Here is a 24,337-nt window from a genome sequence, read left to right as displayed (position 1 = left end):
TCCTTAAGAATTTCACAAAACACATCCAGTCTCAAAATATATACTTTCATAAACAGTGTCTATTTCCAAATCCATTCAATCTGATCTACCCAGCTTTATTAAGCACAGCAAAACATACCTAGTTTAAAAATACACAGACTTAACAAGCACATTGATTTCGCAAAAACACTAACAGGCAGTGTAATGTAAACTTCCAGCTACCTACCTGTTGATTACAAATTGTAGATTTTGCCCCTTTGTGCTTGGCTTACAAGCTTCTTGGTGCCCAGGTAGCGACAAGACTCCAGGGGTTTGGACTTCCTCCAAACTGGGACTCCGTTCAGGTCCGTGTTTGTTCAAGTTGGGATGCATTCTGCTCACAACGGGTCCTTTCTCTTCCTGGGAAAAAAAGGAAGAAACAAGTAAATGGAGGCTACATCCAGGAAGCCTTTGAAACAGTCTCTGAGAAACAGTTTTCTTTTCCTTAAAGTTCCCTCCAAGTTGGTTTTCTGCATCCACTGTACTGGTTGCAAACAGGGGCTAATCCTTTTGTCACACTCTCTCCCTTTCCACTTGGCTCACATTTCTTTCTATTTTTCCCCCCAAACTGTTTTCTCCTTTCTTCTGGAAAATAATTTCCCTGTTAGCCAGGCCTTGCCCAGCCCTAGTTCAGAGCCATCAGCCCCTTCACAGCCTCCCCAGCCACGCTGCTTTCGGATCCCAGCAGTCACCTTAGCTGCATTTCTGCATGGATTCCTATCATCTATAAGCTGTATGGCCGCAACTTTTTTTTTTTTTTACTATTTTTAACCTCACAGTTTCCTGAGCCACATGAATGACAACAACTGAGAATGCCAGCTCTGTAGAAAGCCTAGGGCATTCAGCGCTCAGGAAATAAGAAGCCATTTCATTCTATGCAGATATTTTAATATTTTTGAAAGATGAAGTATGTTCGTTCGTTCCAGTTCATTTTCCAGCCTGTGACAACAATAGCATTGACTGTGTGGCTGAGGGAGACACTTCTATGTTTCCAATCTTTACCTGATCTCTATGTCAATACAGAGTAACCTGAAAAGAGGGACAGGGACACAGCCATCTCATATGGCATGGGAGTGAATCTGACTTCCTGGATACACCCCAAAGAAAGCAGGGAGCCCTTCATTTCCACAGGCCAACGCTGCCTGCTTCTACAGCAGCTTTCATTCAAAGGTTTAGAAGGTGTTAGAGATACTGTTGCTCAAAAAGAGTTCCGCCAATATGTTAGATGCTCCGTTCTTTCCAAAAACTAGACTGCTTTTTTGGCAAGGGTCACCCAAGAGTTTCCTACAGCATCATGCTCTTAATTCTTGAGGTTCTAATGTGTTTATTTGCAGGTGCCATTGGGTATACACTAAGTATTTCAACTGCGTAAAATTATTTTGGGGGGCATTAGCACCATATGCTGCTTTTGCATCAAGTAGGCTTATGCTATCTTTGGAACTACACATAGCTTTCCACAGTTAAACTGTTGACTGTTTTCTGCACAGTGCTTGCTTTGGTTAGTATTTTTTTCTTCCTCCCAGTTTTGTCCTGGATTGGCTTAGGCTAGAGCTGAGCTGTGACAATGATTGACACATAGCCGTACGCAATATTTGGAAAGTGACCTAATGAGGGGCCAAAATAGCAACAAATGGAGAAGTGATAGGATCATAGGGTGTAAAATAGTCTCGTGTCCTGTATGTTGCCTTGCAATTGAAAAATTCTGGAGAAGGACGCTTGGAATAAGAGACAGCACTTGTGAGAAGTTGCTATTATACAGGGTTTGCAAGTCTGCATGGCAGTGCCTGTGTATGTGACTTGCATGCTGACCAAAGGAACTGGACAGAAAAAAAAAATTGCCAGCACCCACAGAGTAGTCTAGCACTGCACCAAGATTTTTGTCCTCCAGACTTTTTCCACTACAATGGACGCCTTCTAAATAAACATGATGAACACAGCTGTTTGGTACATAAAAGCCCATTGTACCAGTAAAAAAAAAGCAATAATAAAGGTTTAAACAGTAAAGTGACAATGAGTGTTTTGTTCTATATGCAAGACTCATTTTGCAAAACAGACCTGCTTTAAATAAAACTTTACTGCAGCATTTGTCCTAGATATGAAATTAAAGCATGTTAGAACATTAAGATGCATTAAGTTGGCTACTGAACTGAGCTCCACCCTCATTATAACACCATATATCAGAGCCAAGTATTTGAGGTTTTGTTGTGGGGCTGGTTACATGGGATTTAACGTGTTTGAGACACAGCCAGGTAACTGTGGCTTTGTGTCATTGAGTGGTATAAATGAGAAAGCTACAGTAAGGGTGTAAGAGACTCCTATAGTATTTTTCTGTACTCACAGTCGGCATTCAACCAGATCAATGTTGACTTCTGTCAAGAGGAGACAGCAACTAGAAATCACCATGTTATAATAATCAAATTTGTTTCTTTGAACCTAGAGCACTAATTCTGGCACAAGCCAATATTTACCCGTGAGAAGGAGCCTTTGTCCTAATGAATTCTTTGCCCATGTGCAATAGTCTGTGTGTCTTTCAAGAGAAAAATTCCTTCTAGAAACCTCTATAGCAGCCGCTTTCCTGATCTAAACCAGATCTTATTTAAGCACAATTAACTGCATATACTAGATTAGAAAATAATCAGTGTTTTCAGAAAGTAGTTCGTGTTTCTGACTCGGGGACTTCCAGATCCAATCCTTATAGGCAAGAGAGGACCTAATTGCAAATGAGAGAACTGGAGGTAGCTCAGTTTGCTACAGTAAGGTGGATGTCACTCACTTGGACAGGAAAATTTTGGGAATTAAATAGAATTGGAGTGTACTGTGGCAAATAACACTCAAACCCCTGTGGAACAGAAGCAGGTCTGCAACACTGGGATAGATACTGCTTATCACACAGTTTCCCAAAGAAATAAAGTTAATATGACAGCAACAAATCCCATGAAACACTAGCAAGAACAGAAAAATGTATGGAAGGAAGTTGGCACTTCCACAAAAGATACTTTTAGTATCAGAAAAACTTGTTTTCTACTTGCTCTCCAAAGAATTAGAGGAATACACACTAGCCTGATACTTGATGAAGACAAATCCGTTCTTTAGCCTAGATGAATTAATGTGGAGGATGATAAGATTAAAAAAAATTCACCATTCTCATAGTATCAGAAGAATACAGCAAATGCCATACAAGGTCAGGCAACTGACCCGCTAAATTAAGTGTCATATCTCAGAGAACAGCCATGACTAAAACACTTGAAAAGTGAGAAGAAAACACCTTGTAAGAGTCTTCTCACAACCAGTACAGTCCTAAGGCAAATACAACAGAGATGCAGATCAGCAGGAACAGCCATACACTCCAAAACATTTCTGATTCCCTTGATTTTGTGAAATATTAGTTATTCTAACACAGAGCATATTTCTGACACACAGAGTGCTTAATGCGCAGTCAGGACTTGCTTCACACTTTCAGACTAAACAACCACAGTTTTATCTCATTTTATGTAAGAGTAATTATTGACAATCAGAGTAGTGCAGCATACAGGTTGCATGCAGTACATGCAATCATCCTTTAGTAACAATGATTATTATTTGATTGATTTCCTCATCTTCATTTTTCTCACGGTTCTTAATGTAAGCAGTAACAAGTCAGCAGCTTTGTCCTTCTACAAATTGCATTGAAAAGGCAATAGCTCAACAGTTTCCGTGCACTCCCTGCCTCAGAATTATTGTACATTACAGATATTTTGTGGCTAAAGTGCCAGTCAGCTCCTTTCAAACTGCTTTTCAAGAAGTTAAAATGTCAGTTCTCAAACTTGTCCTTGTAAGAGATTCCAAGGAGCTGAATCTCTATAGTCAGGAGACAATAAACATTTGGGGATCTTGGTGGCATCAGCCTCCTCCATCCTCCCACACAGCCAGCTCTAGAGCCCTTTTGACAATATTGCCTCAGCACACAAAGTGCAGCTTTCACAGCCCACTCTATGCTGGACCCAGAGTCTCAGATCCTATTACAGGTATCTGAGCTAACAACTACTCTGTTTCCAATTCCAGTTGGATGTATGCTTTAAAATGCAAAAATTCAGGTTTTTAAGTCTCGAAGTATTCTTTTTTTTTGCCCCCTGTTCTTATTTCTGCAGCTGTGGCCTCCTGCCCTGGTATTTCTCTCTTTGGAAAACACCTTATTTTGCCAGGGAAGAAATAAAACATACATGAATGTACTATAGGAAGTGGAGTCTGAAAATAAGATCTGTGTTTTGTAGAAATGGGAAACTCAAGTTATTGTACAAATTACACTCTTCCATTTGTATCCTCTAGATACACCTTTAGGCTTCTCTACTCTCCAGAATTATTTTTGTTGTTATTGTTCTGTGCTGCATATGGTAGATAACCTTCTTATTTCTTCACACTGAGCCTAAATTACCAAATAGCAATTTGATTGCAGAAGGGAATACACAAGAGCCAAATTTGCTTCTCTTAAGAAATTATGCTACAGTTATGTTGCTTTTACTCAGGCTTCCTTACCTGAATAAGAACAGCAGAAACCTCCCACAAGTAAGAAGAAATGAAGATACATTGAAGTTACTCCAACGGCCAGAGCCTCTTTTTGTGGCTTCCTCACCCTCCCTACACCTGAAGCCAATGCTGTTGTAGTTCTGCAGCACACCCGCACTACCTCTAGCCTTAACTAGTTCAAACACGATTCACAGCTGGGCTTTACTTTATGGCAAAAAGAGTATTATCCACCATAGACTTCTGCAGCTACTCGCAAGAGCTAAAATATTAATTGCTGAACCTAAATCTAGTCTTCCAGAAGAGGGATATGGGCTTTCTGCTTTACTATTGATGTCTTTTTCATAGGTTAAAAAAAAATAAAAAAAGCAGCTAGCAATAGAAGATAGACCAATTATTTGTATACTTTCTGATTATTTGAAAATTATTGCCAACTCTTTTAAAACACTTGGGAGGAGCACTGGCATTTACTTTCTGTCTCACAAATACATCCATGTCTTGAAAAACTTACCAGGCAACACATAGAAAAAACCCTCCAATCCATAATTGGAGGCAAAAGCATGTAAAATTCTTGTTACAATCCTATTTTATACACACAGCTTTCAGTTACACAGTTATTTTATGCGTTTACAGTGTCTTCCATCCCAAGGCACCCAAACAAAGGGGTGATGTAATTGTATGTTGGGTAATGATTTTTCATCCCTTCCTCTTTTGCTCTGCAGACACAGGCTCAGTTATTCAGAATAGAAAAGGAAGATCCTTCTCCAATGAACTGCACAAATGATCAGACAATCAACTCTGACTTGAACATGGAAGTTTATGAAGTATATGGAATGAATGGATAACCAAAAGGTGTACACAACTGCTTTTATCCAAAAGCCAATCCCCCTCATCTTCCACCCTCCCCCCCACCTTTTTGTTGTTTGGGGAATTTTGTGGAGTTGTAGGAGACAGATAGCAAACAACTTATATCAATGGCCCTGTTATTTTAGTAATAAACAATTAGAATAAAAGATCACATTATTGACAGTCGCTAGGTGAGGATTAATGCAAATAAAGTTTTCTAGTTCAGAGTTTAAGTGGGCCATAAAAGGACACTGACACCTGATTCAAGAAATATTTAAATCTAAGACCAGAGGATCTTTTCCATGCTACTTTAAGAAGCATAAAACACAATGACACAGTGCAGTTGCAGAAAGCTACAGGAACAGATATTACAGAACTAAATCATACAATACTGATAATATGTATTTGCATAGAAACGAAAGCAAAGGTGTTCTGTTATATAAACTAAAGACATAAATACAAACGCTGCCTAAAAAGGGATGCTGGTTATCACCTTAAAGGTTCTGAATGGTTTTGTGAAATGAAATATTCATACCTTAGTTTCTGGTTTTTTCTCAGAAAAATTGCCAGCAGCCTGATGCCCATTTTGCCACCCTCGTGGATTGCCCTTCATCTTTTACAAAGCCACAATGAAATGATTAAATTAAATTGAAAGAATATAAGTCTTCACTTCATGGCAGTTTACTTAAGTTCTATCTGGGTTCCAGAGAAGTTATAAAGGATCAAAGGAACCAACTAAGTTTTACAAAGCTATTCAAATCTTACAGTAATGCTGTCATAATTCAGACAGATAGTACTTCATAAGTGTCACAGTTTAGATCACTTTTTTTTTTCCCCCCTGCAGGTTGGTTTTTGTTCTCAGAAATGTTACAAACAGTCTCTGATCTACTAAAAGTAGAACCTAAAATTATAGACAGATTCACTTGAGGGAAGCAGAATAAATGCAGGTTTACGAGGCCTGGTCTTTGTCTGTGTCCTTCCCAGTCTAGCCAGGCCAGCACAGCTGTTCAGAGTTTTGATGATTTTTTAAGTTTTAACATATGACAAGACTAGCCCATTACTTTCTGTCATGTGTTTTGGTGTAGGCAAATATTAAACAAGGCCAATACTTAGACTAAGAGCAATATTAAGGAGCCTCTTGTAGGCCCTTTTTCTTAGCTCTTTTAACTGCTGCTGATAGGAGAGCTGCTGCGTGGTCTTCCAAACACATATCTTAGGAAATACATTTTGTGTTTCTACAGATTTAGTTTGAATACAAGCAAATGCCCTCATGGTCTGGGACTTTTCCTCTCATATCCAAAGCAGAACTAAATTCCTGCTGTATTAAACGACCACCCACACCTACTCCCTGCACATGGCAGGATTTGGTGTCTCTTTTGAATGAACACAAGTGCAATACCCTAGAAGGATCACAGGAATCTGGAAATCTATATTTACATCTCAGCTTACTAACTGCCAACGAAGCAAACATTTCAAAGGGATCATCTTGCTCCCATAGGTTTCTCTTGTCAACCTAGGGGTTCCAGTTTTCTAAACTTGATTGCACTTGTAGCAGGAGAATTGGAGCCTGTATTTCTTCACACCAAGCCAGCCTGCCAGGCCACTATTTGTGTGTAACCATTAGGGCTCTGGATACCTGTGGTTGAACGGAAAGCAAAGGAACTATTGTACAGTCATTGCTTGCTGAAAATGGGGGATTAGTAAGAGCTCTTAAGAGGGTTTGAGCATCCTTGAAATACAGAGGTGTTTTTATAATCATCTTTCTTCAACGTACATCACAACCGAAATTGACAAGAGTAATAGATTCATGCCTCTAACAGAGGCAGCCTGGAAAAAGATCTGTAAGTCTGCTTGGAAAACAGATTGCTCAGTTGTTATTGTTATGATTTATCTGAAGCAGATTGTGAAGTTTTAGCTTTACTTGCTCAGATCACACTTCAAGCTGTGCTGTATCACAACTGATTAAGAAGGTGGCTCTAAATGTAGATAAAACTATCTAAAAGCTGGAATCACAAAATGAAATCCCAGTCTGCCATTTGGTACATGGAAATAATTTATTTTCCTCACTACATTCAATTTAATAAAATTTTTTGTCTTCCCATGAGTGCAGGAACTGAGGCCCTAAATGCATTGCAAGGGGCCCATTTTGGGCAGATGATGTATTGTTTCTACCTCTGACAGTGACCTTAGCTTTGCCTCTTTTAAACTTTGGCAGCTGTCGCAGAGGTTTCTGTGCCAAGAAGGCATTACTGAATGTAAATGATATAAACAACACTGTCTCAGACTTAAAGTTAGATTTAACCCAAAATGGACATTTCTTAGCAAAACCTTTCATCATGCAAGAGCTGCACAGGAGGTAAATGCTTTCCTAAGTGTGTCTTGAACAGGCACATATCTATTTCCGGGTGTTATTTTTCTTATGTTTGGAGTGTCAAAAGACACACCAAATGAGAGGAAACCCGACTCTTGTTTTTCAGACTGCAGGTCAGATTGAGACAAGATTTCCCGCAGGAAACAGAGATGTTAACTGAAAGTGCAGGGGTCAAAACTTGTCCGTCCGTTTCTCCCCTCACTTTTATGCCGTACAACCTTCATAACTGCCTCCTGGTCTGAGAACCCTGTCTCGACAAAATAGGCTTGTTTTTGGAGGACGTGAGGAGGCGGTGGGACGGAGGTGCCTGGCGGAGGCCCTCCCCGCGGCCGCGCTCGGAAAGGTCAGGGAGGTTGGCGGCCTGCAGCCTGGGGAGACTCAGCTGCAGGCAGCGGAGGGACAGCCCGAGGAATGAAACCTCCTGTGGGGATGTGTTAAAGTAATTTGCAACGTGAATGGTCTCCCTTGTCCCTAATATAGTGCTCATGTGTTAGAGCTTCTCTTTAACAGAAGTCGGCAGTTGTTTAGTGTTCAGCGGGTGAAAAGGATTCCTGCAGAGCTTGATGCAAGATTTAGAGAGTTCCTCCAAGACTGTACACCCCTGACCAGAGGAAATCTCTATCCTCTCCTTTCCCATCTTTCCACATCTGCTATTAAAGGCTTTTTGTGAGGCCCCTGTACATTGTGTGAAACACGTGTGGCCCACTGACATCCACAGCAAACCTTTCCCTGAGGCTGGAATAAGGAGAATCCTGCTACTAGTGAAGAGCTAAGAGGCTTTACCTGAGCTTCAGCAAGCCTGATTACAGTGACTGAGCAACTTCTTCACTGTCAGCATTTAGTTACTTCTATACCACTGTAGAGTAAGAGGGGCAGCAGCTCTTTTTTTAAGATCTAAGAATCTGTAAAACTCTTTGAAAGCTTTGGATCAAGATGTTAAAGGTAAGCAGATAGAAAGCAAGGCAAGACGGCGGCATGCATTGCTCTTTGAGCTTGCCATGAGCTGAGGATGTGCTGGTCTCACACAGAGGAGCATGTTGCACCCACTTGCTCATCTGCACAGTCTCAGCCACAATGAACAACTACAGTATGAGAAAACACAGCCAGCCAGTGGTCAGTATAAGCATGTATTTATCTAAAGCCCTCTACAGAACAAGGATGAATTAAGGTATACTTGTTTAATCAAACTAGCTAGGAATGTATTAATTAAGGTTTACCTGTCTTATCTACATTTATCTTTGTATTTAGATGAGGAGCTTGAGGAAATCACATTTTACCAAAGTCAGCCCAAAGACTGGCTTTTTGACAGCTAACTTAAACACTGACTTCATAATGAAACAGAAGCCCAAGTCTATTTTTATTCCTTCAGGCAAATATTTTCTTCACTGAGTGATGAGCTTTGCTTGTGGTTATCCAATGATAAAATGTTACTGAATAAACTCTTAAGCTGTTTTCTGTAGAAGTTATCTATAATTTATCAGAGGAGCTAAAGCAGACATAAGCCATACAGGAGCAGTTTTTGAGGTTTTCCAGTTCAGCCTTGGTAATTAAACTCCCCTATTTCTGGCTCAAATACATACAACTAAATTTATAATAGTATTTTCATTTATCCTTGCTATTTTCAGAAGGCTTTGGAGTTGGCCAAAACCATTATTTCTGCATTGGACATTTTCTCTGGGGACAAAAACAGGGAACTGTTTTGACCACTTATAAAGGGCTAAAGCTCAGAAAGGTCACAGATTTGCAGTTCTCCACACATTATCATCTTCAGATGCAGCTGTTGTGCTTCCACACACATTGCTTGGCCCCACAGATAAATCCCCCATCAGAAGCAAGCCTTGCGGCACTAACTGGGAAGACCAGTGCCCTCAGGTTAAGTTTTGTGTATTAGCATGTACAGGCCACTGAATTACTATTTGGATAGCTTCAGATTTCCCCCTCCTCTGACGTGAAAATAGCAACTGAGTGAAAGCAATGACTTGTCTAGCCTACTGTTTCACTCATGACACAGCATGGGGATCAGTTGTTATCTTCATGAATATCCAAGCTGATAAACAACCTCAGCACCTTTTGACATTTCAGTGCAGGGCTAATAATCAGCATGGCTGGTCTGTTTACCATCATACCCAACTCGTAGACTGGAGAATCTTTATAATTTACAGTATATGAAAACCTTACTTTTTTCCACACTGATGATAGGGCAACCCTACTGCTTTTTCCAAACTTCAAACAGCCATGGTGCCTGGTGACTTAAACTTCATGCTAGAGGTTAACACTGCTTTATTTTTTGTTCACTTTATAAGGTTGGCAACATACTTAAAAAGTAAGTAATTAAAAATACTTTGCTCATCACTTTTCATTTACAGACTATTTCATGTAGTGGAAGAACCAATGACTGGACTACATTATAGGAACATTGAAATGCTACAGGACCTCACTTCAGTATGTGCAATTAAAACAGACAGCCACTAGCACAAATCTTACCAATTTACGGCTCGAGCAGGCTCTTTCGCAAGTCCTTCAGAGATGCTTTTAAAAAGGCAAGAATTTTTTCGTATTGGACTGATTTTTATTTTTTTTTTTAATGTTAACCCACTACATTTCAGGTGGAATAGTCACAACAATGCTGCCACATCCAAGGGAAATTGCCCTGCTAAAACAGCCACCTCTACCAACTTCAACATTAAGTTTTTTAACTAGCAGAAACAATAAAGGACGTTTGCAATTAGGGATAACATACACCAAATCCAACAGCTTTGGAGCATTATATGGCTCCTCATATCCAATTTTAGCTATTGCACTTAAACAGCAAATAACTTCTAAAAGGGCGAGAAGTTGCATTTTCTCCATGCTCATTCAGCCAGTTTAAATATTTATTTCTCACTATTTTAACTGGTGATGTATTGTGTGTGTGTACCAGTGTAGTTTCTTTTTTTGGATTGGTGTGTGGGAAGGAGGTCTTCAAAGGGGTGGGTGAAGTAGTTTTTAAAGTATAACTCCAAAATAAAAATAAAAATAAAACCAAACAACACCTAAAACACTGAACAAATGTACTGGCTAGGCATAGTCCAACCAGCACAAATCATACACGTTTCAGGTAACTGATGGATTTGTACCCCTTTAGCCTGCCTGAAGGGTCCAGCAGCCACAGGCAGAAACTGCATTTTCCAGATATGCCTCTACATTTCCAGTCCCATGCCTAGAAATTTTGCATCTTAACTCCTGTATGTCCTAATAACAAGATTCCATTCACACATAAAGAAATTGCTGTCACTTATTAATATCAGGTGTTCTGGAAAATAGGTAATCCCATCACCTCTGGGCAGAATTAAATGTTGTCACAGTTGAAATGCAACATGCTATCTGTGCTTTCTGCTCCTCATTAAAAAGTATCTTTACAGCTAAAGCAATTGCCAAACCAGTGGGAAGTTTGGAAAGGAAGACTTACCACCTATTTGTTCAAATGTTTTGTTGCATATTCCTAAAAGTACAGTTGCCTTTATTTTCAACACAATACCATCACTAAAAGAGAAGCTGAAGAGATATATTCTGTTTCAGTATTTCCTTATCCACCTCTTAATTCAACAGTTCCAAAAGCCGTCTCTAAAAGGCAGGGACCAGCCAAGGGAAGCAAGAGCATTTGCCAAATCATTCACATAACTATGAATTTCTTAGAGGTGAGTTACATGCTGGAAGTCTTGAGTCACTCACATATGTCACTGAACTGGAAATCAGAGTAACAGAGCTATGGAAGACAATAGCTGCCTCTTTTCACAAAGGACCACATGGTAACCTTACAGATTACCTGCCCTTTAACTGGAAACACTTAGCAAACAAATAACAAAGGAAGCCTTATTTCTCAACACCACCAACAAATATAGTTTAAAAACCTACTGAGCAGAGAGGTTGCCTTTAGAAAGTACACCACCAGATCTTCAGTTTGGTTTGTATTTAACTAAGTCAATAAGCTTCATAAGAAGAAAACAAAATCAACAAACAAACTTACATTATCAGCTCCATCTTCCCACCAAGCCAGTTTGGAGGTTTACCACCAGGTCTCCCATCCTCCCACTACAGCAAGATAAGGAAATCCTGAATTCATTGCAGCTGGCCTGATGAGCCTTGTAATTAGGACTTGCAGTGTGGTCTTCTGGCTTCTTGAGAGCACTAACCCTTTCACTGCCAAATCCTTTATATTCTGTCATAGCTCAAAATGAGAATCCAAGTGAGGCATTATTTTTGGTTCCAAAGCGTTGTCTTCTTTTTAAAGAAATAGGTTGGCTTTGCTAGGGGCACACCATGAACACAAAGCTGCTATTGCTTTTGGTGGAATCCATCAGAGGAGCGTACCAATACACTGGAGCCCAGAATGAGCCAGAATGCATTTCCCTCCTCCTCTCTATTTTTCTTTCTACTGTCGTCTGCATGAAACCAACTTTTTCCCTGTCACTCTGATCATCCCCTGGACGTTCCTTCTGAGTGTGAAGCTAATTCAGAGTTTTTGTTCAAAACCCTTCTTAAAACTCCCCTTTGCAGCAGCGCAAACAGTTAGTAAGGGTTGAATTGCTGATTTGCTCAATTAAGTGCCCCAGATGAGAAAATACTGTTTTATGCATCTCAGCAATATCGTTTCATACCTTGTCTTCTACAAAGACTAAATCACAGTTTGCTTCTATCATATTAATTACATGTTCCTGGGCTTTTGCTATTTGATTCCAGGGGCTGGGATGGTCTTTCCCACCATCCCCCCCTTATAACTTGGCTTTTTGGAACAGCTTTTTTCCTTATCTTCTTCTGAGGAACTGGAGATTTCCACAGCTAGCAACAGGATGTAGCACAGTTTGTGCTGGTGCTCTTTATAGCATCTTTCAAGTGCCAGATCGATGTGTTTTTCGCATGGAATCAGGGTTGAACTGATATAAGACCATTTTCCAGGTCAGATTGGCAGGAACTGTTGAAGCAATTTGCCGGACTCTATACCAGGAGGCTGCATCTTGGGATCATCTAGGATTTTTCCTTAATGAATTCATTGTTGCTTGAAGCACCAGTGACATAAGTAATTTACATCTTCTCCTCTACTGTCATCTTCTGGGACATTATATTTGTGTCTTTTACGTAACATTTGGCCTCAGGATTATTACAGGGAAGTGTCTCATGGTGGTGTATGTAGACTGGATGCTTTGGCCTGTCCAACTTTGGCACATATCGCAGAAACGCCCTGCCAGCTGAACCAGGTGGCCACTTTCAGAGCCATATGTCAGGCTTCGGCCACAGAGCTGTTCGTGGCTGCTAGGCTTATGATTTAGTGTTGGTACAGCCTGTAGTCAGATGGGATCCTGGCTTCTGGCTGCCATGGTTCAAACAAACAAAAGTTTGTAAACAACTCTTGCTGATGGAGTGGGCAAAACTATGGTGGTTGCAACCGTTATGTTTCTGTACTGACCTGAAATGTGCCAAGGAGGGCTGGTGTGGAGGAGTGAATTATGTAATATCCAGTCGTGCTGCCAAATTGCTCCCTTCTAATGGGGGTAATAACTCAGCGTAAAGGATACATAGAAAAGAAAATAGTCACCGCTGCGAGCCATATGTCCAATTCAAAGCCCACTGAAGGCAGCAGATAGGTATGTTTTTTTTTGTCACTGGGTTGGTCCTGGAGGCAGAAATAGCAGCCTCCTGATGGGCAGGAGTTTTATATTGTACATCTCCAGGGGATGTTCCAGATTTCTGCAACGGGTAAAGAATTTGGGATTTCACACATTCGGTATGTCCGTACACCCTTCTATAAAAGTCAGATAATAGGGAATTTGCAAAGTTACTGATGGGTGTAATGCATGTGAAGTGCTTTAAGAATCTCTTGTCAAGAGGGGCTCTTAAAAAGAAAGATTTTGTATTATTCCAAGTGTATGTAAGAGAAAGTGGCTCCTAGGGAGACAAGAACTTCTTGAAGACCCTTAATTAATACTGTTTTGGCATCCATAGCACTTCCTCTTCCTTTTAACAATTTGATGCCAAGAATTTCTCATTCCAGTAGTGTTCAATAAATCCTAGAAAATAAATTCCACTGACCGTTGGAGGTATCTTTGGTTGCTTGATGGCTAAAGCAGCTAAAACCTTTTTGTTAGCTTTTGAAACAGCTTTTCCTTTTAAAATGTACAGGTTTAACCCCTGAAACAACATGACTGCTTCTCCTCTCAGCAGCCAGAATGTCTTGCACCAGCACAGAACTGTGCTGTGCTGGGGGTAAAACGATGGGTGTTTCAGTGCCAGGACACGTGTGACACGGACTCTACCCTGTGGCCCTTGGACTTGTTCCTCCTGCTGGGCACCAGCTTCAGCTTTGTGAGAGGGGTCAGTGGAGCTCAGCACATTGTGTTTGGCTATAGTGAGGCTGGGGTGAAAAAGATTTCTGTATGGTGCTGGCCTACCACTTAGGCTGAGTTTTTGTTGACATTATACACCATCTGCAGTGGGGTGGGATTCAGTGATAGCTGGGACTCATCCAGGTAATTGTGCCTCGAGCTTCTGTATGATTATTTCATAATGTGACTGTTACCCAGAACATGCACTCATCGTGCAGACATCCCGAATGTTTGAGATCTGTGAGACAAATGTAAGTGAATTTCAGGTTTATTTCACAATCTCTCTAAATCAATTTCAATGCATGTGTTCAATATTTATATAACACATATAAACATCTATGACATATATAAAGACTCCATTTAAATATTTTTACTTAATAGCACTGAAAAACAAGGTCTCCACAGAGGGACAGATTGGACCTCTTCTTACCTCACTTTCCCATAAGCCAGCAGTAATGATTCTGATGCCAGAATTACACGAGCATAGCATTACCGTGAGGTGTACCAGAACTAAGGAACACCCTGTGAAATGTGTCCCATCATTTCAGGGTGGAGAGGACTGTCAATGGTTGGTCCTGTTTCTACAGTGATTCATTACCATGTTAATTTATTTTTTTAAGTTATTATTTACTTTTTAAACTCCTACTACACAGTTTCTTTTGAGCCCTAATACATTAAAGTGAATCAATCCTTGTTATCTCTATTAGGGAAATTAGCTATTTAGGTGATTATGGGTTTCCTGCTGTTCTAAAACTACTGAACAGCAAATTAGGAGTTTCTGATTTTGATTTGCAGGCTGAGAGAGTGAAGATCCTATTGAGGTGAAGTACAAAAACTAGGTATTTACTGTTTATAAGGAATGTTTAAATCACAGCAGGTTTCCCTTTAGAAAATCCAAGGCAGATGTTTATTGAATGTTTCTTGTCATTGTTTGAACATGTGACTTTATGTTGACTGTCTTATTAACCAGACTGGAAATTAAAATCACTTTACATTTTTCTTGGTGTTCTTTTCCTTTCCCTGACTTCAGTGTTGTTTGTGTTAGTAGTTTTGGACACAAAAATGTTCCCTTTTGTGGGTTGTTCTTTCAGCTTTTTTGCCGGCATATTCTAAACGTACCATGAATGTGGTTATGATCACACACAAGAAAGCAATCATAGCTTAGCAGAAAGGTTGGACTAGGTGAACCATGGCAAGCTCAACAGTTTGCTCAGCAGTGGGGTGACCAGCTCCATTGCATTGCCTTCATGAAACCTCTTTATTAATGGCCTGTATATTGCTCTCCTCAAATATACAGCCATGTTCCTAATTAAAATAATAATAATGAAAATAATAATGATAATAATGATAATAATAATAATAATAATAATAATAATAATAATAATAATGACAACAACAACAACAACAACATTTTTTCTGCTGTTTTTATCCTTCCCCTACTTAGATGAGTCTCAGAGCAATCCGTAGTACAATACTGTTTGATGTGACCTTTTGCTTTTCTTTTGCAGGCTCTGAGCAGCAGTCTGTACAAGAGTGCATCACCGTATGGCTCTCTTAATAACATTGTGGATGGGTTAAGCTCCCTCACTGAGCATTTCTCTGACCTATCCCTTTCTTCAGAAGCCAGAAAACCCAGCAAGAGGCCACCTCCTAACTACCTGTGCCACCTCTGCTTTAACAAAGGACACTACATCAAAGACTGCCCACAGGTAAGGAATATACAAAATTCTGGAAAAATCTTTGTGAAACTTTTCACCATTCCTTCATGTAGTAACACAGAATTTGACTGAAATACCTATTTAGAGTGAGTAGCACTGAAGAAATACCTTGACAAAGTGCCAGCTAGCCATATGTTCTTTTAATCTATTCTTTATCACAATGCCTATGGAAAAATATGCTATTTCATTTGCCTAATAAACATTACGAAAGATAAAAATATATTAATCTAGGTACATGAATAAGTAGACTTTGGAAAATTAAAAAATGGCTACTATGTAATTTTCTGTCACAGGGACCGTGTAAAATACATTTTCAAGCAGCGCACTGTACAGTCAGTTTGGCAATGGCACTTAATAAAAATATAACAAGTTACATATGTTAAAGTAGAATAAATTGTTACACTGGATGAGAACTTTGTATCAGTAACAAAAGCTCCAAGTATATCTGGTGCAAAATGTCTTTTGTCTCATAGAAGAGGTTTGCTATACTTGGCAAGATGTGATGATCTTGGACTCTTAGAACTTTTTTTGTAGTGGCAAAGCTGGCAATATTTATTTCCTTAGAAAAGAGGTGTAAACCTGTGTGCACTAAAACCACACACCAATTATTTTTTTCTGAGCCTCCAAGCCACAGTGTGTGAGGTTTCTCCATCCTCTCAAGTTTCAGCTGGATGCAGTCTGTGTTGTTGGCTTAAACTTTCACAACTCCAACAATATCCTATGTAGAGTCCCAAGGAAATTAACGTGCTGCCAATACTCTAGAAATGCAGATGTGGACATTACCAGCATCCGCCTCACTATGACTTTAACCTCCTACCCTCTTAATGCGTGATTTTCAGCAGAATTAGTCTGCATAGAATTAACTACAGTTCATTCACAGCTATAAGCCAAAACACAGGTGGAAAAGCATGTGCCAGCTGAGCAAGGTCAGCATGAAAACAAGTCTAATGTCAGATGAGCTTTAACTGAGTGTATTCCTCCTGCTGTTATGTATAGTCTAAAATGTTTTCTTCAAGGATTTTTGCTGTGTATGTTATATTAATTCTAACAAAAGCTGTGGAATTAAACTACATTTGCAGTGTTGAGTGTGGCACTTGAAAATGTTTTACCTCATTATTTCAATACATGTTGAGTAAGGCAGTTTTCTTAAAAAAAAAAAAAAGAGAAATTTTCTTTGCTAGGAGATCAAAAATATTCTTGTTTGTATACTTCTCTTTTTAATGTACTTAGTTTATCTTATTACAGCAAAATATTGTGATGGAATGATGTAATAGCATACATTACCTACACAAAAAGGATTAAAACTACAACGACTAAATATGTGGCAGTGTAAGAGTGCTCATCTGAGGGAGATGGCTGTGCTGTGTGGCGTAAGAAACCAAATGAAGGCAACAGGTCTCTTGACAATCAATACGTGCAAGCTGCAGCTCACTCAGATAGTCCCAAGTGAATGTGAATGTTGTCAGTAATGCATTTTTTATTTCATAGGTATTTTTACAGTTTGAGGGACTAGGAATTAAAGAATAATGACAAATGAAGACATATCCATGGAAATCCAGGAAATGCAAACAAATTAAGGGTCCTGTAGGAAGATTAATTCACTTAAATTGCACATCTTATGTATTTTTTTAAGATTTTACTAGCAATGTCTTCAATTTCTTGGTGAACCAGGACATGAAAAGACTTCCTACAGAGCGTACCCTGTGGCTGGCTAGTGAGTAATGAGTGAAGGAACACAGGACTGGGAGGCATCTGCTGGCTCACTGCACGTGGTCTTCTACAGTTACAGACAGCTATATCATACAGCCCCTTCTGTAAACAGATCAAGTTTTAGTTGGAAAGTATTTCAGTATTTTGCCCTCACTTCTGCTGATGTGGGAAGCTGCTCCAGAACCTCAGTCCTCTCTCAATTAGAAATCTTCCAGTTTCTAGGAAAAATGTAACTCATAGCCACTACATAGTCATTTGTTCTCCTGCCAACGTTGTCCTCCACTGAAATAGCTCTTCTCCCTCCCCGGTGTTTATCTCAGGATGTATTAATAGACTGCAATCATATCCTCTCTCAGCATTCATTTTGTAGGGCCAGCTGAGCCAGGTTTGCTCAGTCTGTTCACAAAAAGTAGATAGACTCTCAGTTCCCTCATCCTTCTCATGACTGTTCTCTTGTCCTTCTCATCTCTTCCCACATATATGTATGGCATCCCAGAACAGATCCAGATGTCCAAAAAGGCCAACAGAATCCTGGCTTGTATCAGGAATAGTGTGGCCAGCAGGACTAGAGAAGTGATTGTGCCACTGTACTCAGTGCTGGTGAAGCTGCACCTTGAATCCTGTGTGTAGTTTTGGGCCCCTCATCATAAGAAAGACACTGAGGTACTGGAGAGAATGCAGAGGAGGGTGACAAAGCTGGTGAGGGGTCTGGAACCCAAGTCTGATGAGGAGCAGCTGAGGGAACTGGGGCTGTTTAGCCTGGAGAACAGGAGGCTGAGGGGAGACCTTATCAATATCTACAACTACCTGAAAGGAGGTTGTAGCATGGAGGGGGTTGGTCTCTTCTCCCAAGTAGCAAGTGACAGGATGAGAGGAAATGGCCTCAAGTTGCACCAGGGGAGGTTTAGATGGGATATTAGGAAAAAATTCTTCACTGAAAGGGTTGTCAGGCATTGGAACAGGCTGCCCAGGGAAGTGGTGGAGTCACCATCCCTGGAGGTGTTTAAAAGGCATTTAGACAAGGTTCTTAGGGACATGGTTTTGTGCCAGAGTTAGGTTATGGTTAGATTTCATGATCCTGAGGGTGTCTTCCAACCAAAATGATTCTATGATTCTATCTCATCAGTGCCTCTTGTTGTGTGTCCACCTATCTGTTTCAATAGATCAAAGTTTATGTTATTTAAGGAACAGGTGGTATGAAATTAGTTCTGCTTTATTGGACATTTCTAACTCAAGTGTTTTATGGTCAACATGTAAGTGCTTTCTTGAAAAAGAGCATACTTAAATGTTCACAGAAACTTAAGCACTTCCCATATTTTATCTAAATCTGAGGACAGATCTGCAGGGGATGACTCTGTGTACATGAGTTATGTTCAAAACTTTGAAAACATTCTGCACGAAAAGGGAGCACCAGCAGCAGGATCAGGCCTTTGTTAGGAAGACCCCATTGGTTACTACTGCTTTTGATGATAACTGATTTCTTAATTTGAACATTATATGCACTACTTAATAGCTTAGATTTTGATGCTTAGTTTTTCTAGTGCTGTCAAAAATGAAAGCCGTTGTGCAAATCCTACCAAAAAAGGGCTATAGCTATGCATTTTTAAAGTACATAAATTCAGATAGAGAAAAGAGATAGACTAATCAGATTTGGACAAAATGGATATCAGTAAATCATATTGTATTTTTACTTTCTTTTTAAGTAACTGTCTAATAAGAAACAGATTTTGAAATGGAGCGCGTTACGGAGTTTTTCCTGCATAACAAAGAAATTGTGTAACAACTTTGAGACTTTATATCCTCCCTTAATTCTGCTTGTTATAAACTCTGTAAAGATATGTGCTCTTTTTCTGTTGCTATAAAAGTTGATGGTATACCATACTGAGGAAAATACATGTAACAGTTCAGATTTATATCTTAAGTGGAGATCATATTCTAGGAGGTTAAATAGTTATAAACAAAAAAGGCCAGCTTTAGTATTTGAGTACCTCGAGTACCTGCAGTTTCTCCAATATCCTGTCCAAAACTATGTTGGGAAATTGAAATAGGATTTAGCAAACTACTAGTGTTTTAGCATGTAGTTTGTGTGATCTGCAGTGATAGAAAGTGTGCTTTCTGTTTTAGAAACTGCCAGAAATGAGAGCAATGTTATGCCTACAATTCATCATTTCCGTTTTGCCTATGTTTGCAAAAACTGTTTGTTGCAATTATTTTGTCTATAAGAAACACAGCACTTTCTATGTTTAGTGTCATCTTTATAGCATACCTACATTTCCTATGAGCTAATTTTTCAACCTCAGTGACTTAGATAATAACATCTTACTCATACCTCTCTGACGTTCTTTCACAGACAGAACTCTCATTGACTTGAATGAAGTTAAAAATGTCGAGAGAATAAAGGTTAAAAGCAATGCTCTTAGTCTTAACATGATGGCTCTCTTAAATTATCATTGACAGTGCCATCAAGTATACAAAGTATTTCTCTTTAAGTAGCAAGGAAAATGAGGAATGAGAGTACTTTTCTGGTCTTGTTTACTAGTGGTTAGTTGCATGATATATAAATATGTACAGAGGTTTATCAAAACTTTGTTTACTTAATTGTGTACTTGAAGGTACTGTACCAGTGTCCATTGTACATATGCATGGTAACCATAGATTTTCTTTCCCTTGCCAGGACAAATAATTATGAGCTTCGGGGCCAGTAATAGTTAAGATATGTGATTCTTTATGACATTTATTTATCTAGCAGATGTAGAAACTCATAGAAGACCTTTTTTTAAAAAGTTCCATTGTCTATTTTCACCCATTACCACTGTAGTCTATATTTTTAAAGCCTACAAAATAGAAACGGTGGCATTGTTTGTGCTGTGCATGGCCTGTACAAAATGTATCTTGCTCCTTTACAGTATAGGGATGTTATTGACATTACCACCCTTCCATGATGTCATCTCCCTAAACAGAGACCTGTCATGTAGGTTTAATATGTAGAAAGTACAGGATAATGGGGTATACTGTCAGATACAGTATATATGGACGTATGTGAATAAAACTTCTAGTTCAGTGTTCACTGGCTGAGTGATTGAATGCCTGCCATAATCCAAAATCTTCTTTGGGAAGAAAATATGTGGACACGGATCCCTCACTTATTGCATACGTTATTCCTTCTGTTAAGTTCAGCAGTAGTGGATTACCAGTAAAGGCAGCAACAGTTTGTACTTGTAGAAGTCCAAGCTCAGAGCTCCAGCATAGCATCTCTGTATGCAAAGTTTCCAAACTGCTCTACCCTGTGTTTCTGCCAAGCACCAGTTCTATCTACTAGTCTCTCTGTCCTAACTTTATTCAGGTGCTGTCAAGTCCTCTGTGATAATATGTGCAGGCTTGATCACTCAAAAAATGAATACATGGTTCCAGCCATGTTTTTCTGAATGCTGAACAAGGAGACTGCTCTGGATAACCTGTGCCAGTGCTAAGCTCTCTGAAAATTCTTCCTGACAATTCCTGTAAATTTCTGCACAGGCAAGAAACTCCCACATCATGGAGACATGGTGGAAAAAAACAAAACGGGCAAATATCACTGTTCTGCAGTCAAATCCCTGGTGTTCTACAACTATCTAGTCCAGTCCCTGAGAGATACAGAACCATTACACAGTGTGTTTCCAAATTTTACACCGTACTCGTAGACGAAAATGCATGTGCGTGTTTACAGAAGAACAGACATGCTACCCCAGACATATACGTAACAGGAAACAATATTAGCTTCATTTTGCACTGCATTTTTAAATCTGTGAATGAAATGTATGGAATGATCCATATTAATGAGTCCAACAGTGGGAGCCTTTCCATTGCCAACAGTGATCTTTGAAGCAGATCCTGTAAAACCAAAGTACCTTGAGAACACATATTCAGGTCAGTGGGACTAGTAGGTAGTTACTGCAGCTGCTTGAGTTTGCATAGATGTGCTTTTGTGGTTTCATGCAGGATGTGGAAGAAATCAGAGTCAAGCTGAGCTTAGTCCTTTCTTCTTAGTCCATAGCTTGCTCTGCCACACCGTGCTGCCCTGGAGCTGTCCCTCCCGGTGGTCAGATATAGTGGATCTTTGGCAGTAGAGTCGGCTCAGCAGGCAGCTATTTGGCTGCAAGGTTGCAGTGACTCTCATGCCTGAAGCATTAATCTAATTTGTCTTGTGCATTATGGTTGTGCAAGGATCTCAAATATGTCTGTGCAATGCAAAGAGTCCACAGCTGTGCTTCCTCCGAGTACCAAAGGCTGGCTAAGATGGAAGTGATGAAAAACCTGCCATCCTTATGAAGACAAAAAGATTTTACATTTCTGTCTTTTGTCTTAGAGATCTTAATTAATTAAAAAAAAAAAAGGTAAAAGAAACACAAACCTCTTGAAATTTATTTTTCAAGTGGAAGATGATGTTTCAGAGAGCTCTGGAATGAAAGGAGATCAACTTTGAAAATTCTTCCACATCACTCTGAAAGTAATAATTTTTGACAGTTGCTACATTTTACAGTAGTCTTTTGGATATTAGGTGATGGCTTCCAAATAAACATATCTTTTTCTCCATTGAACTGAGTGAAATATCAGTATTCTTATTCAGTTATCGGATGAGGGGTCAAACGCTCCAGTCCCTCAGGAATCTTAAACCTTGTATGGCTCAATTTTGCAGGCTCCACCATAGCTTTTGATTGGAGTATGCTTGCTGCTGTTTGATATAGAGCTGTATGAGCGTCTGTGCTTCAGTCCTCTTGGCTTAGAGAGCTATTAGAAGCCTCACTGTGCAGTCCCTGATATGGATAAAGCAGTAGTTGAATCACTGAAATTAGTATGCCTTGTACAGAGATAAAGATGAAAATAGTGGACATAGAATAAAATTCATCCAGCTGAATTAATCTCTGGTGTATTAACACTGATTTTAGTAAGAGCAGTACCAATAGAGAACCTGAATGCCTCTACTGCAAGGAGGAAAAACTGTTGATCCCTACTATGTATAATTGTTTTCAAACTGTATGTGGCACTCCAGAAAGAAAAAAAGAAATATATCTATATATCTCTATCTCTTTCCAGACCCTCAGTTCTCTATCTTTGAAATATATTTTGATACATTAACCTGTTTTGTATAGTGCATATTTCGTCACCTAAATATATCTCTATAGGAAATTGTAATTCTTAGGTGTTCATTCTGTAAATATCTATGCACATACTAAACTTCCACCTTACAACATACTGGAACAATCGGAGGCTTTCAAAAATCTTGTTTATACGCAATATACTACCCTTCATTTATTCATATTTTTCCACTCAAAACGTGCATAAAGTTATTTCAGATTATCTGGACTTGGCTAAGAATTTTTAAATTTTTTACCACCTGCAGCCATTTTGACAACTCCAAGATATCAAACCCTACAAAATTTAGTGTTTGTTTGTTTTTCCCCTCATATGCTTGAACACAGCCCTGCCAAGTTTTCTCAGAGTTTCTGAGTTTAGCTGGATATATTTTCTCAGACCATTTCTATTTTTATTATGGAGACTTGCAGAAATCTTGTAATAAAAGTATGGTGAGCTGTAATTTTGTCACATCCGTTTTACCTCTGGAAATGTAAGCTGTTTAAGAGTCTGAAACATCAGAAAATACTCATTTCTCTCTGTTTTGGAAATTCTGAATAAGCTGTGCATGTTATGGCTTTAAACCATTTATCAGAGAGGCAAGTAACTCAGACAGCGGTATGAGAGTAGAAGGGATCCAACCAGCCCAGCTTTGCCAGCATGCTCCCGAAGTACTAGTTTCAAAACGGTGGCTATAGTTTGTGGCATTTATGTCCGGTTGTTTGGTAAACTGCTGCTTGGAAAGAAGATACTGAACCCTAACAAACCAAAATAAGAGCAGTTAGATCGTGAAAAAGAAAACAGAAATATCTAGTGACCTGTGTCTGTGCCCCTTTCCGGTCTAGCATACTACTCGAGATATTACATTCCCAAAAGTCGGGAAGACCAGCCAAAACCAACCTCCTCCTTCTGCAGCATCACTAAGCTGTTATTACTGTGGTTCCGTCTGTATTACTGATACAAGTTCAAGTTATTTATTTTGTTTTCTGTGGGAAATGCAACGTAAACAGATGCGGTAAAGGCAAACGCTGTAAGAAGGTGTGCTTGCTTGGTCTTTGCAGTGACCTGGGGGTGGAAACTCAGGCCCTGTGCAATGGTTACCACTGTGTGACAGGTGTTGGAGGATCACCCACCACAGAATTTGAAGTTTCATTGAGGTTTTCCAACTTCTTTTTGTTTACGTTTGAATCTCATTTGCATTTCCACTGTCTAGATAAATTCAAGTTGCTTGGCCACAAACAACAAGGGGGTATCAGAAAAAGCGTGCAGTTTAAATGTACACCCTTATGGATACCTGCTATTTCAACTGAATAAGGTTTTGGCATTGGTAAAGCTTTGGCTGGTCCGGGGTGAGCACAGTATTTCAGGGAAGATGGGAGGAGAGGAATTAATTTGGGATCTCTGAAACATTACTTCCGTTGAAAGACTGAAGAATTGGTGTTGGTTATTCCCACAAAAAGACATATGTTGCAAATATGTAGAAAACCTTGCATTAAGGGCATAGTTTGTTTTTCAGATCCACAGCTAATGATTCCAGAGTCCTGGACTTCAGTTAGGCCTCTCTTTCTAACTGTGAGGCATTGAAGTGGAGTGTCTGGGAAGGCTCTTGATCATTGGAAGACTTTCAGAACAAAGAGATAAACATACATCAGGATTTTCACAGGTGATCCTGTCCAGGGCCAAGTGAGAGAACATCCCAAAGC

At 39.5% G+C, this 24,337-nt stretch overlaps 1 protein-coding gene across 1 annotated transcript in view; it reads left to right on the top strand.

Annotated features, from left to right (window-relative positions):
* ZCCHC24 (zinc finger CCHC-type containing 24) overlaps positions 1 to 24,337 on the top strand; it is a 113,693-nt gene that overhangs the window by 1,693 nt on the left and 87,663 nt on the right. The window contains exon 2 of the mRNA XM_082053522.1: positions 15,603 to 15,803. Within this exon, the coding sequence (XP_081909648.1) occupies positions 15,603 to 15,803 (201 nt within the window). The remainder of the gene's footprint in view (positions 1 to 15,602; positions 15,804 to 24,337) is intronic.

Source organism: Streptopelia decaocto (assembly GCF_964273445.1).
Source record: "Streptopelia decaocto genome assembly, chromosome: 5".
NCBI lineage: Eukaryota > Metazoa > Chordata > Aves > Columbiformes > Columbidae > Streptopelia > Streptopelia decaocto.
Note: the sequence above shows the minus strand (reverse complement) of the source record. Positions and strands in the feature narration are given on the sequence as shown.